At 40.5% G+C, this 16,293-nt stretch overlaps 1 protein-coding gene across 6 annotated transcripts in view; it reads right to left on the bottom strand.

Moving 5' to 3' along the window:
* Nucleotides 1-16,293, bottom strand: part of kiaa1549la (KIAA1549-like a) — a 120,718-nt gene that overhangs the window by 70,674 nt on the left and 33,751 nt on the right. For 5 of the 6 annotated variants that reach the window (XM_040035869.1, XM_040035887.1, XM_040035897.1 and 2 more), the window contains 3 exons: nucleotides 5,380-6,099; nucleotides 1,886-2,701; nucleotides 1,150-1,265 (listed from right to left, as the gene is read on the bottom strand). In XM_040035869.1, the coding sequence (XP_039891803.1) occupies nucleotides 1,150-1,265; nucleotides 1,886-2,701; nucleotides 5,380-6,099 (1,652 nt within the window). The remainder of the gene's footprint in view (nucleotides 1-1,149; nucleotides 1,266-1,885; nucleotides 2,702-5,379; nucleotides 6,100-16,293) is intronic. The other variant, XM_040035878.1, reaches the window with a different exon arrangement.

Below are 16,293 nucleotides of genomic sequence, written 5' to 3'. Positions count from 1 at the left end.
CTTACGCTAGATATGTCCATCTTTTATGTACAGTGTTTGGTAGTTATGGGCTGGTCAGCTGTGTTAGTATGAGGGGGCGGAGCTCTGAGCACAGGTTCGTCATAGAGAGACATGATGTCATTGGAGCTTCCGTAGTTGGCCACACCACGACGATTCCCACAGTGAAACCCTTTACTTTGCTATCAGAGAACCAGGGATTACAGGAAGTAACCCAACATCATTGTTTTTATGATTTTTATTATGTTTTTGATCTTTACCAGTAATAATTTAACAAATGCCTTGCCATTATTGACCTTTTCTTTTAGACCCTTATTACACAAACAGATGTCTGTGGTTACAGTAATGGCAAAAAGAAAAAAAAAGTGCAGCCTCTTCGGTCACCTTGAATGAAGCTGAACTAAACTTCAAGGGAGTTTGAGCTTTTAGGAGGGGGCTGAAAGCACACAGTTGGTTCTTTTCAGAGTCCCTTTAGGAAACACCACGGCAGATCGTCCCCCTCCATCTCACCTTATCCTTCACTACATCCATTAATTTTGTCTGTGCTCTTTCTCTTCTCGTGTCAGGCCGGACACCCTTTCAACATCCTTTGCCCAGAATATCCACTTTCTCTCCTCTGCACACCTCCAAACGATCTCATCTCCAGTTTGAACTCCTGTCTTTTCGTTCATGCCACAGTCTCCGTAGCATACATCATAGCATGTATCACCAGCATCTTGTCAAGCTTCTCCTTCACTCTTCTGCTGACACTCATCTTCATCGACTCCGCCCTGCCTCCACTCTCTTCTTCACTTCATATATTCATTGTAACATCCATCTTCCTCTCATTCACACATATGTATTCTGTCTTGCTTCTAATGACTTTCACTCCTCTTCCTCTGCCACCTGATTCCTACTTTCACTGCAGATCATAATGTCATCTGCAAACATTATAGAGCTCTCTGTCCTCCTCTATCAACCTGTCCATTACCACTGCAGACAAGAGGGGGCTCGGAACAGATCCCTGATGTAATCCCACCCCACCTTGAACCAATTTCTCACTCCTTCCACATACCTCCCCACCGTGTTGCTACCCTCAGACATGTCATACATGAAAAACCAGTGAGCGGAGCTTATAGAAAAAGAAGAAGACGATGATGAAGAAACACTGACCTGTGCATAAACAGTGGAGTCATTCAGGGCTCTCTGCAAGGCATGACTCAGACCTTTGGAGAGGTGATGTTTCAGTATGATGTCTAAGCGGTTCCTGCGCAGCTCAATAGATAACACTGTGAAGATGAAAAAATGTAATTAGTTCTCAATCACCGTGCACTATGTCTTCATATGTGCACATTTACATAATTTTTATGCTTTAATAAATCTATCAGCACTGCTTCTGCTGTAAACTTAAAGTATACTTACTTATATATCATGAACAAGCTCAAGTACTATTAAAAGCTTTAAAAAACCACAGCATCGCTGCTATGTGCAATCAAAGGCTCACTAATGTGTGATGTGTGGCTTTTTATATTTGTTAATGGGGAAAGGCTGTACTTACTTTTATCCAAGTTTTAATTAATTTGTGCACCTCTACTGACATGTTGGCCACATAATAGGCACTTTCTGCCTGACTCTCAAATGCGGCATTTCATGTGCATTCATTATTACTTTGTAATCGTTTTTTTCCTGGAAGATTGGTAAAGTCTGCCTGTACTTAACACTGAGTGTACTTTATGTAATTTAAAGGACATGCAGTACCTAGATTATTTTTATGAGAGCTCTCTGATGTCCTAGCCATTCATCTTACTAGCTTTACTTATTCTTCCTCATCTTTCACACAGTTTCTATAAATGTTAAGAAATTCATCATTATCTCATTATCGCTTACCGGTGATGTTTTGGTTTCTTACCTGTTCTAACCCAAAACTTTTCAGTAATGTTGCATGGCAGAGGACTTTCCTCTGCACTGGTACTAGATGGAGGAGGAGATGGAGTAGTCTGGATGAACACAGTGGTAGCAGGCGCCTTTGTTGTTGTTGTGGTAGAAGTAGTAGTAGTGGGAGCTGTAGTAGTCGTGGTAGCCATGGTGGTAGTAGTAGTGGGCTCAGGGGTGGTAGTGGTAGTAGTTGTGGTGGTGGTGGTGGTGCTGGTGGTAGTAGTCGGGGGAAGAGTAGTAGTAGAAGCAGTAGTCGGGGCAGGTGTGGTTGTTGTAGTGGTTGCAGGTTGAGTTGTTGTGGTAAGTCTGATGCTTGTTGTTTGCTGCGTAGTGGTTGCAGCACTGGTATTTGGCGATAACGTTGCATCGTTCCCAGTGGTTGCTGCCTGATTCGTCACATCATCGGTGGTCACAGTAAGAGTGGTCGTTAAGGGTGTTGTTGTAGTTACTGTTGTCAGCTGAAGACTGTCATTGGTCACAGTGTCCTGGCTTGTGATGTGTGTAGCCGTGCTGGATTCTGGTGGTGTTTGTGCTCTTGCAGTTGTGGGGAATGGTAAAGTTGAGCTGGTAGTGGGAGACAGAGGCATCTTTATGGTGGTGGTGGTTGTTGTGGTGGTCGGACGCCGTGAGGCGTTTCTGGTGCGCACAGGTGCGGTGGTGTTCCACTGGTGGGTGGAGAAAGGGCTGGTGACATTGGCAGGAAGTGTGACATCATGGTCACCCACTGTGGACAGGAGTGATTCGGGAACTGTAGGGAGATCCCAGGCCGGCAGGCTGCTCACTGAGTCCTCTGTAGGGCAGAAAACATGAAAATCAGTCATAATAAAGGATTTCCAGAGACTCTGAATATAAAAACTACTCAGCCTTTTTTCGGATTTAAATGGAGCACAGCATTAGTTCAGCTAGTTCATCTCAAACAGGGTACACAATTCAAGCTGCAACAATTGCTACAGATCTGCAAGCCACTTTGTGACCCACCACTTCAGCACTTCCTTTCACGGTATTTCTAACTTAAATGAATGCTGCGTCTGACGTCAGTGATGCCTGCTTTGTTCTGTTTGGGGGTCTTGCTTTTTCCCACCCCCACTACAGTTTTCCCATGTGTGCACAGCAAAGGATGGAGAGGTCCATAAACAATGCCAGTGTGCTGCATACAGAAGTATCGCTCATCTGTTGATTATAGTGGTCCTGAATGAACCATACATCTTATATTAGGTCAAACATGAACTGCAGAAAGATAAGACACTTGAAAGTATTGGTGCTATTTTTGGTATTTTATATCATCTGCTGACCTACATACAGCGTATGCAATATACAACATAAGAGACTACAGGCTGATAGCAAACACTAATGCAGCTACACTTGTCTTTGACCTGAATCTGTTATATTTGACTCTTAAAAAGTGTAAACACAGTTTTAACCTACTCATACTACACCTATATGTATACATGCAAAGACCCCTGAGCAACCAAGTTTAGAGCAATGTCTCTTAAATCCTCATTAAAGCACTGCCATAGGGGTATTTAAACCTAAATAAAGTGATGCAAAGGAACCAGTTGCCTGATAATAGCAACCCAGCAAGACTCAGTTTTCACTTTTGTCATGAATGAAGAAGATGAGGAGGTTTTTGTCCAATTGAAAGCACTTAGATGGACTGCATGATAGTTTCAATTTTGAATGGGAAATAGAAATCCAATTATAAAATGTGAACCAGAGAGGCATTTTAATGAAAGGGGTTTGTTTAATCCATCTACATACTGATGCGAGACGCATATTGATGAGTGTAGAGGAAGCTAAAGTAAACAAGAGCCAGGCGATCAATGAACCTTTTCAGACCAAGCTGCGGATTCATTCTTATCAACACCTGACGACTTCAAATATTGTGCTTGTTATGTGACACAAAACTCTGAGCAACAGGATATTAGCTTTCTGCTCACTCGTTGATCAGAAGCTAAAATATATGTGAAGGATTTACCTTGCTGATGTCAGCGCTATAGATGATGATGGCATGACAGGAAGCAGGGGAGATACGAAGGTGATGAAATGGGACAGGACATGAAGGATGCTGATGATGATAAAGTTGCTGACAAAATAGTGAGGGCGATGATGGGATGATGAAGATGATGCGCCTAAGTGGCTGTGATGACAGCAATGCTGAAAATTACAATTTGATGAAAGTAGTTAAGAATGACGATTCATAAAAGATGACATCAAAGCCGATTTCGCTGTGTGAAAGTGTGCTGTAGGCTTAAAAAAAACAAAAGCTGAGCAAAATTAGCTGACTGTTTGCTATTCACTTATTATTGCCACAATAGGCCTCTGTGCAATGACGTAAGCAGAGTTAATGCATGCCATTATTCAATTAGGGGGAGCAATTAAATTCCACAGTCCCTGCAATCAGGTGATCACATTAAAGCAGTCTCTTTATGATTACTTTTCACGGGATGCCAAATACAATACTACATTGTTGTGCATGATCGTTCAGTGGCACATAATCCTCAGAGGAGTCTTGCTATTCAGAAAGGTGAGAAACTGCTGAGACAATTTGCAAGTCACACACACAGCTCCACACACATTTAGCTCCAGTAGCTAAATGTTGGTGGGTGGGTAACAGTGTGATCCTATTTTATGCTAGTTTAAAGTTTGGCCGGAGTCAGAGGGTCAAACAGCTTTGTTGTGCTAGTATAAATAGCATGCTTCCTGCCTCTCTAAGCAGACTATATAGACTGCATGGGTTGTTTCATTTCATTCTTTTAACTACACTTAAGTGATACCAGAGTCCTGAGGGTCAGGCTATAGTATGAAACATCCACCCAAACTAGCATTTTTCATTATGTAGCATGAACCACTGCAGATGAATTATACTTTGTATACAGGACACTGTTGCATTGCATGTAACCCATGAACCAGTGTTTGGAGCAAAAACAGGCCCAGATTTCTTGTTAACAGCAGTGGATCTTAGATGAAAGCTAAGCTAGCAGGCTAATTAGCTATAACTAGTTAGCTGCTTAATGCTAATTCAAAAATCTTAGAACCGATTAGTTTAATGAAAAAAAAAAAACTAAATGTATTTTAGCTTATATCTTGATGTGTATGCAAATCAATGCTTACTGAAAAAAAACATTTTTTTTATATTTAAACTAAAGTTATTTTTTAACTGTATGTATTATATTTGTAGGAGAAATGACTAAAGCGAAGATGAAGACAGTACACTTCATCTCAGTTATATTTCCTCAAAATTGCATTGCTCCCTGTTGTACATGAAGTCTAACCACTACTTACCAAGATAATTAGTGAAAAATACTCATGCTGATGAGCACACAATTTCATCAACTCCTTGCAGTGTTTCTCTTGTTTTTCCTTTTTAGGAAAAAACTATTTTTTAGTCAGCAGTGTCTAGTTATGGTTGCTAACACGTAATGATTGTAAAAATGTGAAACATATTCAAATGGCAGAAATATTACATACCAATGGTGGGGCTACTGTTGCTGTTGGAGTAGTTAGTGTTGACAACAAGCACAGATATATTCTGTGATCCTGCTGTGTGACTGTCTTGTAGTGTACTAGCTGGAGAGGAGGAGGATGTGGAGGAAGAAGGCAAAGAGGATGCTTTTGTCGTAGAGGAGGAGGTGGCTTTGGCCGATGATGAAGAGGAGCTTTTGGTCCAAGCAGCTTTAGACAGCAGCCCTAAAGGTTTTCCAACCACTGGAGCCTGCAGCTCTGCTGTCTCTGCCAGCATGGTTAGGACAGATGAGAAAGCTGCCTGCTCTCTTCTTTCCTCTCCATCTGTCTGTAGCCTCCGCTGCCCCAGCCAGGGAGCTGTGTCCCCAGGCATGCTCGGCAGGTCTTCCCCTTCTGTGTCTACGGGCCTCCATTCTGCTCCGACTTCAGCCCAAGCACCAGTTCCTGTCATAATCCCAGTCTCGGTAAAGACTTTGCCACCTGCTTCAGCACGCACTCCTGCTTCTGTTTCTGTCCAAACTGCTGTTCTGGCTTCAGCAAACACTTTTGCCTCAGGCCAAGCTTCAGACCCAGCATCAGGACCAGTGTGAGGCCCATCCATTGTATCCTTGTTGTTAGCCCCAGCTTTGTCTCCAATCCCAGGGGTGGCCGAGAGGTTGGAAGTCACTGCGGGATCCAGAAGCAAGTCAGCCTGCCTCATTGACTCATGATGACCTCCCTCAGCTTCTGGAAACAGAGTGATGGAGAGGGAAATGGGGAAAGAAAAAGAAAGAATAGAGTTTAATTAGGAGTTCTGGACAACAGCACAATAGTGAGCAGTCTTTGACTCATCAGTCCCACAAGCCAGACAATTACTTTTATGGTAACACGTTCCCGTCCATGCACAAACACACACTTGTGAGCACACACAGCTGGAATCCTCAGATCATTAGTCCTCATAATGCCATCACAACTTTCCAGATGCCAGGAGATTTTAACTGCTTTGCTCATCACTGGGGAAAAAATAAAAGTTCCTCCCTCACTCTCTGCAAAACACACACACACACACACACCTTCTCTTTTTTACCCCTCTGTCTCTCACACATTTATCCAAAGGGATTAAAACTGCAACTGTGGAAAATAGTAATAATGTCTAAAGTAGGTCACTTATGTTTTTAGAGGATAAAGCATAGGGAATTAATTTAGATGTTCCAGAGTGCATTAAGACACACACACGCACACACACACGCAAATCCTAATCAGCTGTGATTTCACAGATACTAATCTGATCTGTTAGGTTAGCTGTGCTACGCGTGGCGTTATTATTCCTAGAACATACACAAGCGCTCAGCTCACAAGTCAAATGATGAGAATGATCTGTTTTCCAGGCAAAGTTTGGTGTGGCTTATTTTTAAGTAATCACAGTTTTATGGTGTCATTTTTCATTTGGTAAACATCAGATGATACGTGGAAATGGAGCAACAAAGATAACATTCAGTCAAAGCATTTAGCTCCGGCCTTTATCTCCATTCTGTAAACTGTCTTCATCTTCTCAACAAAGCCTGAAGGTTTGGCAGAGAAAGGTGATCATCCTGCCTAATACATTCAGGCTCAAAGGCACCTTTGCCTTAGTGGAAATGAACAAGGAAGAAATACAAGACTGACCGTCTGATTGGCTTGCTGGACGTCTCAGTGGGTGATACGGTTTACTGCATTTGCTCATTTGTTCTGAAGTCAAAAGGTTTGGTTTTGGCCTCAATCCAGGTAGATGCTGCATGTTTTTGGAGTTTTTTTTTCTTTTTCTTTTTTTTTGGTTTCCAGCCAAAAGATTATAACAGAAGTAAATCTGGATAGGGTTTTTTTTTCAGCACACTCATTTTAGCCTGTGTGTTAAGTGTGCATGTGTGACGCACACTTCCCACGCTCCCCATGTCTCTAAGGAGGATTGGTTAATTAAAAGACAGTGATTCTGAGCAAGAGAAGCTTTATAGAACTAGCTCTGAGCTTAGCTGCTGTATATCCTCTGGACACCTGCTAGAAAGCCTTTCAACCACCGCACTATTAACTACCACCAATCTGTTCCTCATTAAAGGATGTCATACTATAAATATCATTTAAAGTGGAAGTTAAGCTACTGCAATTTATATTGCAGCTGCTTTATGTTATAGCAAGCTAAGCTCCAATAGCGATCTTTGCTTTTAATTAAGTTTAGTTTCTAATGTCCTTTCTTGTTTCAGTTTAGTTTTTGTTTTTTTTTAATATTTCATTTTAGCTTAGTCTTTTGTGGTAGCTTTATTGTTTTCAGTAAATGGGAGAATTTGAAAAATTCGTACAGGTATTACAATAAAAAAAGGAAACTATTAAAAGCAGTGGTGTCTCAGTCTTGTAGACCTCCAAAGTCTGAATAAACATGTCCATCAAAAACTCATCAGGCAAGTTTTGATACAATTTCGATACAAACTAACAATTCAATTCAGTTTTATTTATTCAGCACCAAATCACAACAACAGTCGTCTCAAGGGGCTTTATATTATACAGTAGATCCTACAATAATAGATACAGAGAAAAATCCAACAATCATATGACCCCCTATGAGCAAGCACTTTGGCGATAGTGGGAAGGAAAAACTCCCTTTTAACAGGAAGAAACCTCCAGCAGAACCAGGCTCAGGGAGGGGCGGGGCCATCTGCTGCGACCGGTTGGGCTGAGAGAAGGAAGACAGGATAAAAGACACGCTGATACTTAAACAATGGATATTTCTGCTCTGATTTTTATTCTATTTTAATCTGTTTTATAGGTTTACAAAATCGTTTGAGTTCCTTTAAATTTGTATTTTATTTAACTAAAATGTTTTGGTTTTTTTTGGTTTTTTACATCTAGCATTAGCTATTAGTTTCGTTTTAGTTAACTATAATAACCTTGAGAGGAATGTGATTAGTAAATCTACCCTAAAAGTTGACATTTAGCACATAGTTCTTGATAATGTTTAAAAGTAAAAGTGGTACAGAGCATATTAATTTACTGTAATTTGTACAAACACAAGTACACAATACTTATTGAGGAGTCTTTTCTTTCCATAGTCAACTTTTTGTTTCTTTAAGTATCTAACAGGAATCTGTTTATTTGAATGGATGAATGAATGGTCATGGAATGAATGAATGATGGACGGTGTCGAGGATGGAAGGCCTTTACCATATGCATAACTGTTAGCAGTGATTTGAGTGTTTTCTCCGCCAACAGTTGGCCACCTGCTCAGGCTGAGAGCAACATATGCGACTCTACCATCAGACCTCTGACAAAACACTAGGATAGAAGAACCTCTACTGAGAACAAATATGGACAGGATGGATGGATAGATGGTAGGTGGATGGCGGAACAGAAAATATGGATTAAAGATGGATAAATGTAGATCTGTCCAGACATGACATGCTTTCTCTATTTGGAAAAGACACACTGAACATGTCCATGTGAGAACATTCGGCTTTTAGCAGATTATGAGAATCATCACATGAAAACGATGCACAAAGCAGGCCGTTTAGGTCGTACTACGTATTGACGATAGCGAGTTTCCAGCTGGCATTGTTTCTGCTGATGTCCCACTGCATCTCTGCAGATGCCAACACAAACCTGTAAAACCTTGCCAGGTCACTGCAAGCTTTCTGACCACTCCAGCTTGCTATTTTCAGGTGCCTGTGATAATATCCGGGTATAATCTCTTTGGTCAGGGCTTTGCCTTCCTCACTCCTGTATTCCATGCTCAAAGCTTCCGGCCAACAAAAGTTGATCCATGCTGCCGCTCTGACTGAGCAGGACAGGTGGTTAGGAAGTGTGAGAACAGAACTGAGCCAATTGGTCGTCAACATGGAGAGAAAAACTGAGGAGGGGGAGTGTGGCAGCTCAGTCTGCCAACCAGCCAACTGGTGGCTGGTTTTCATTCAGGTAATTATCACACATGCTGGATAAAAAAAATCTAAATGTCTTGATCTCCACCTCAGAGCTGCAGGCAAGATTTGTCTATGTGACTAAACTACATAGTACATCATCACCCTGCAGTACAGAAGAGTGTCACATTATGCGCACTAATGAAGACACTGCAGTTTCAACTCATTAGGCCAAATAAAATAGCATTGTTAGTAACAGGCAGAGCGTTTTTCACATACACAATGCAATCAGTGGATGCGCTCACAATGCCGGGACCTTCAGCAAAACATGTCATCATGTCACATTCAGCCTGGTGTTCTATAAAGACATTAAATTCATTTATCAACAATGACTGCACAAAAGCTGCTCAGGATGGTTACAAGTCTTATCTCAAAGCGAGGCACACTGAGCACTGCTGTGAGGGACAATTTTCCATTTCACTTTCACAAATTAAAATATTTACTTGAAACTTTGTTGTAATTATCAAAGTTTCCAAGGAATGAATTACTGGTGATCTAGTGTATATTTTAGTTGGTCTACCTGAGCTAATACTAATGCATTTAATGTAATTAAAAACTAGCTTGCAAATTGCATCTTTATTTCTTAAATTAGCCGTGGTGAAAGGCTAAATGTTAACATGTTACCATTTTTATTGCAAAATTTTAAGAATTGGTTGGCATGACCTTTACCCTTGCGGTTATAGCTTTTTTTTTTGTTTAGTCTATTTTATTTTAATCTGGTATTCCCAGCATGTACAGTTGTGCATTTACATATCTAGCTAACACAGAGCAAAAACAGCATTTAAATGACCTGAATATTTACTTTAAGTGTTTAGTGAACTCTATCATATAAATGCATTTAATGAAAACCATCCGTCTTTACCTTACTTACTGTTGTTCCAGACTGGGTAGCTACTGTAGGGTACACATTATTTTAGCTCGTTCGCTGGAAATCAAGCTTGGACTGAATAATATGGTCAATTTATTTTGTTAACAGCTTATCCACTTATCCCAGCTGTCAAAGGGTAAGAGGCAGGGTACACACTGGACAGTTTGCCAGAGAATTACAGGTATATGCTGAATACGCAAAACAAATTTGCAACTGCCCTCAGAGCATGTGTATGTACAACTGATTCAGCTGAATTTAATCCAGATCATTGGCAGGGGTATTTTTACATTCATTTGTTGTCTAAAGCTTCAAAGCTCACCAGTTGGTGGTGATTTTTCAGTTAAAGTAATTTCTAAAATGTAAGACAAATAGAGGTCACACTCACAACCAACATGCTAAGGGGCCAAATTCACTAATATGTGTGCAAAAGTGTTTGTCATTTGCAAACAATACGAGTGTGCATGTTGTTCTTAAAGTTTTGTTTAGGATAATGAAACAGATTTATTCTGGACTGCCTTCTGTGGTCCTTCATTCTGCTGGAGGTTTCTTCCTGCTAAAAGGAAGTTCTTCCTTCTCACCGTCACAATGTGCTTGTTCATAGGGGGTTATTTGATTGTTGAACACTCTAGGATCTTTACCTTACAGTAAAAACTGCCTTGAGGCAACTTTTTTTTTTCCCTCGTTTGGCACTATATGAATTACTATTTGTACAAAGCATATGTGTTTACATTTTGATCATTTGCACATACACAAACCATTGGGAGTTGCACATTTCTGTGCAGAGTAAGAACAACTTCATGGGACAAAATTTAATTTTTTTTGTGGACTGGTGTTTAAAGCATTTGCATGGTTTAAGCACCTATCTACATATTTGTCTCTACACAGTGCTGTGAATGAGGTCCAAGGTCTCTGTGTAAAGCGAGACTGTGAGGATCATGGAAATTTTTTTTCTCAATGCTATTGTTTTTCCTTTTAAAAAATAAAGTGTTTGACTTGCTACCAGGACTCCCACTCTAACCACAAAGCACTCATGTACTCGATGTGGTACGAGACTCAGTGGGCGTAATGGTAGTCTCAAGCCAATAAATTCTATCCAACACAGTGAGGCCGTCCAACAGGATGGACATGTAACCATTTCCTGGGACTATTCAGGACATCCATCTGTCTGTGTGGAGGCAAGAACAGAAAGCAGTTTGGATAGATTGTTGAAAAAAAAAAATAGATAAAAAAAATTAAATCAGTCAGTGATAACAAAAAGAGGCGTACTAATCAAATCGTACTCAAAAGGTGGCTTTTATGTTAATATTTGAGTTGCTGTCTTTAGTTTAATTCTTTAGTGATGTCTGCCAGCATATTAGTATGACCAGGACTGTTGCTTTGACAGGATCTGACAGCACTGAAGCAACCCAGACACTCCATCTGTTTGTGTGAGAAACAGCCCAAAATGTCCACCAGGATGCAAAAAACGCTCATGTGATATAATGCAATTATTTAGGTTCTTGAGCGTTTAAAACAATCTGTCTCTCATAATGTGTATGTGCAAAACAAAAGTAATGCAGCAGCAGTTCTGAGAAGTTTATTATTCTCTGAAGGGGAGAAAGCAGCATTTGGAAAGTGTGCCGTGTTCTCAGTAATACTGCTAAGAGCTGCCAAAGTGTAAGAAAACTGCCTGACAACAACAGCTACCCATTGTGTGAGCTGAGTGCAGCACAATATCACACCGACTAAAGAGTGTGATAACAGGGAAGTAGGCCTACTTTTCTCAGGATTTATAGTTAAATTAATGTAAATATGTACTGTTTGTGTTTTTTTCCTCATTTACACCTTTAAGCCAAACCAAATTGTGGAAACCTCCAGAATACAGCTGATCCTTAAACATTTGATTTGATGTGGTGATCATATGCAAGGAACCATTTAAGGCATCTAAGTTCACAGACAATTTTCTGCACATCTGCAACCTACTTTGCAACCCAGCATCACGTCAGCTCCAGTTAGCATCGGATCTGTTGCCACTGCCTCACTGCTCTTTCCAACTCTGGTTGTCTATTTCTGGCTGAACTGAAACAGCAGTTACATGCACACACAGTACAGTGATGGATTTAATGCACACAATAAAAAAAATTGTGGCTAATGGTGAAGCTTTTTGGTTTCTGAAAGTTGCATCACTAAACAGTTAGAAGAGGACACGCATATCTACACACACACACACACACACACACACACACACAATGCAGCTTATCAGTGAGTATTAATGCAACGGCTGCTATTTCAGCTGTTGTCAATATCTGAATGGGTTACATTTATTCAGGTCTATTTTCATGGGGGAATGGACTTGCTACACATATATAGTTGCACTGTAGTAGTGGCATCCATGTCCATGTGATCAATTCTAAAAATCAGGAGATTTGTGCACACAGGACAAATAAGAGGAAACTGTGCCTGTAGCTTAGACATTTTTCCCTTTTATATTTGTTTCATAAATATTCTAAATTCATACATTATTAGTGCTGCCTACTATCCTTGCCCAAACAGTAGTATGGGCTAGGGATGGGTATCGTTTAGGTTTTATCCGATACCGGTGCCAAATCGGTACTTCTGAAACGGTGCCGGTGCTCAAACGGTGCTCAAACCGGTGCTTAAAGAATGGAGAACACAAAATTGGTCCAAAAACCTCTCATGTTCAGCTGGTTTTTTGTAAAAAGATAACAATGTTAGCCTTTTCTGCAGCTGTGGGGCATATATGGTATCACTCTTGGCTGGAAGCAGTGCTTAAACAATGGAAAAAACACAAACTTTGTCCAAAAACCTCTCATGTTTAACTGTTTCCCTCTTTTTCTTTGGTCATTTTAGCCTTTTTGGCCAGGGTGAAGGGAGCATCTGCCATCAAACAAGAAGACAGCCACATGTAGCTATGATGGTGTTTGCTAGTTCACCTTACATGCATTAATTTAATAACGTGGTTAGCCTACTCAACATAAATTGCACCCGAACAACATTAAGCTACTCATGCAGAGAAGAACGACTGCTGCTGCCGTCATCATCCGTCATCACTACATCACTACACTGGCAGGGCTAGGAGCCAGGACTCTCCTCTTCGTGTTTTTGGGGGATGTTGCTAACTCCGGGTCCGATAACAGGCAACCCACCCGCAGTAGATGTGCTCGGTGTGAGGTCTCGCAGCAAGCTATCAAATACGGCGCATTTCTCGGCTTTTTAAAAAAACGCTATGTGTCGCCAGGTGTTTCATCGAATTCGAGGTGTTACCTCCTTTGACAGTATCACAGTATCAGCTTAAAGCACTTGTTGCAGGCTGCTGAGTTTGCATATTTTGCTGTGAAGTACAGCCAGACTTTTGACCGCTTCGCCTTGGGCATTTTAATCTGTAGCTCTGCTCTAAAAGAACGTACGTACCTGGACCCGCCTACTATCCTCGGAAACGTAAAATGATTGGCTAGAAGTGTATCACAGCTCAGGAAAAAAAAGCACCGAAATAAAGCACCGAAATGTGCGCTGCTTTTCGGTCTGGTTACTATGTCAGAACACCGGTACCCATCCCTAGTATGGGCTATAACATAAATATCTCTATGTTTTTATGAAAAGCTGTAAGCAGTAAATATGCTGAAACCCTCTACATATAATACAATTCTTGTTTTCCTCAACTTATCACTTGCTTTCTGCTTGCAACTTGTGTAACGCCATGAGCTAGCTGCTTTGGACTCGCCAAGGCTGAAAGCCTGCCATTGGAGAATATGAGATTAAGTTTAAATTGATGTTTGATCACTGCTGAAATATCCTACACTAATAAACTTCACACAGAAAGTGAAAAATAGCACTATCGAAACTATCGAAAAACACAAGCACCGGCTCATTTAATCCCGCAGCACTCCAGACATATTTTACAGTCCTTGTGCCAGCATTCATTAATCTTTTCCCAGTAAGATTGCACTTCATTTCCAAATGAGGGCCAAGAGCTGTCAATCAGCAACACGAGGAATAAAATCTCAGAGAGATGCTCAAAGCCTGAACAATAATTCCACTTGTTTTTCTATTGCTTTTTATTTTTTGTAGCATTACTCATGATTACGATTATTTTATGTCCTCGGCATCCTCTCCACCAGTAAACTCTAAATGAAAATGCAAACCTTATATAACGTATATTACATATGGATTGGAACTACACACTCTAATTCCTACACCCCCCTGTGTTCAGCTCCATGCAGTCTCACTTACAGCTAGTTTAAATTAGGAGATCCAGCCTATTTCAGTTTCATTCAGATGTTTGTTTGGTCTCACTTCATTTTTTCTTTCTCGCTCTTTGCTGTTATACGAATAAAAATAACATGAGTTCTGAAGTGGCATGCAAAAAGACTACGTGCAAACATAATTGTGTTTATAAATGCAATATATCTGTAAATATGTGGCCCAAGTTTGGTTAGTTAGCCAGCAGCAGAGCAGAATCAGGGTATGAAAGCTTTATAGCCCACTTCCACTCAAGGCTATCTGCTCTGGAACATCACTTAATGTTGTGGACCCTCCATGTGAACATCAAACGGACTGAAAATGAGTAGGGACAGGGTTTAGGGGCCAGACTGGAACTGGCCAATATTCCACTTCAAAAGCCAAGAAAGTGTGATCACTTGGATTGTAGCTACAGACACTGACAGTCGGAGAGGTGCTTGGTTATTGGGTCATATTAATATGTGAAAAAGTAGAAAAACAACAACAACATAAAGTGTGGAGCCAAAGTGGAATTCAGTACATGCAAATAGACGGGGCTCCAGTATTTGTTGTTGGGGGTTTGTTCCAAATAATCATCTTATTATTATTATCATTATTAGGCCTACTTCCATAATTGTTATATATATACTTATATTTGCTCTGTGTGTGTGTGTGTGTGTGTGTGTGTGTGTGTGTGTGTGTGTGTGTGTGTGTGTGTGTGTGTGTGTGTGTAGTCTTATGATGAAAGAGCACAGAAAGTCACAAAATGTCAAGCTGAAATGTCATTTCCTCACAGCTGTTAAAGTCAAACATTTTGGGTGTTTGGGTCAGTTCAGACCGGTCAATACAAAAGACTTACCCTGTCAAGTTTCTCTGTGTCAGATGGTTTGAACTGAGAGGTAAAATGAAAGAAAAACGAAGGAATAACTTTTGTCACCTCTGCTTTCAGAACGATTTTTGAATCGTCCGTGTTCAGTTTCTGTATGAGAACACATTCAGCCTAACATGGCTTTGATAACCTGATATCCTCTAAATCAAAGACAAAGAGAAAACAACATGGAAGAAAATTTTTTTATGTTAATCTGCAGAGATTCCATCTTATACATTCACGCATTAAAAGAAACTTACTAGACTTCCTTTTGCTACAAGACGTCAACCTTGCACTTCAAAACAGCGCAACAAAGTGATACCAAAGTCAGTCGTTAGATGAAAAGAAGCAAAGCAGGAGCCCAAACCTATTTGAGGTAACAGTAAATCAACAGCCTCATTCAGCTTGACAACAAGCTTGGGCTTCCTCTGCTGCTGGGTCTCCACAGCAACCACAGGGATGCTGTCACTGGGGTAACCATTAGAACGGATAAAGAAAGACACAGAGCGTTCTGGTTATTTGTGACGTCTGAGATGTCTGTTGTGTATCACCTTGAACGGCGGCTGTAACAATAAGAATGAGCGATAAGGAAGTATGATGTTATCACAACAAACACAATAACATATTTAACGCAACAACTTCACAAGTGAACAGAGCACAAAATGAACTTTTGTTGTTTCATAAAAACACAGAGAAAATTACACTGATAAGGAATTCATGCACCGCAAATATCTGCTGATAAATGAAGGCAAAAGCGAGCATGTTTGTGATGTTCTGCATTTTTTTTTGCTTGACAGACAGCCTCTAGCTTCTAGTCAGAGTTACACTATGTGATCACAGTCACCCACAATGTTTTACAGAAATGAAATCGAGTCCCACCTGCGTGTCACAGTGGTGCCCTGCAGTTTCACGGCTTGGCGTAAGAGGCAACATTAGACATTATTTTTGTTGGCAGGATGAAAATGCATATGAGGGCTTATCGTACTGTGCCAACAGTTTACAGATAAAAAGAACCTTGAATTATCTATAATACAATTATGATCACT

Source organism: Simochromis diagramma, unplaced genomic scaffold, assembly GCF_900408965.1.
Source record: "Simochromis diagramma unplaced genomic scaffold, fSimDia1.1 OVJJ01000333.1, whole genome shotgun sequence".
NCBI lineage: Eukaryota > Metazoa > Chordata > Actinopteri > Cichliformes > Cichlidae > Simochromis > Simochromis diagramma.
Note: the sequence above shows the minus strand (reverse complement) of the source record. Positions and strands in the feature narration are given on the sequence as shown.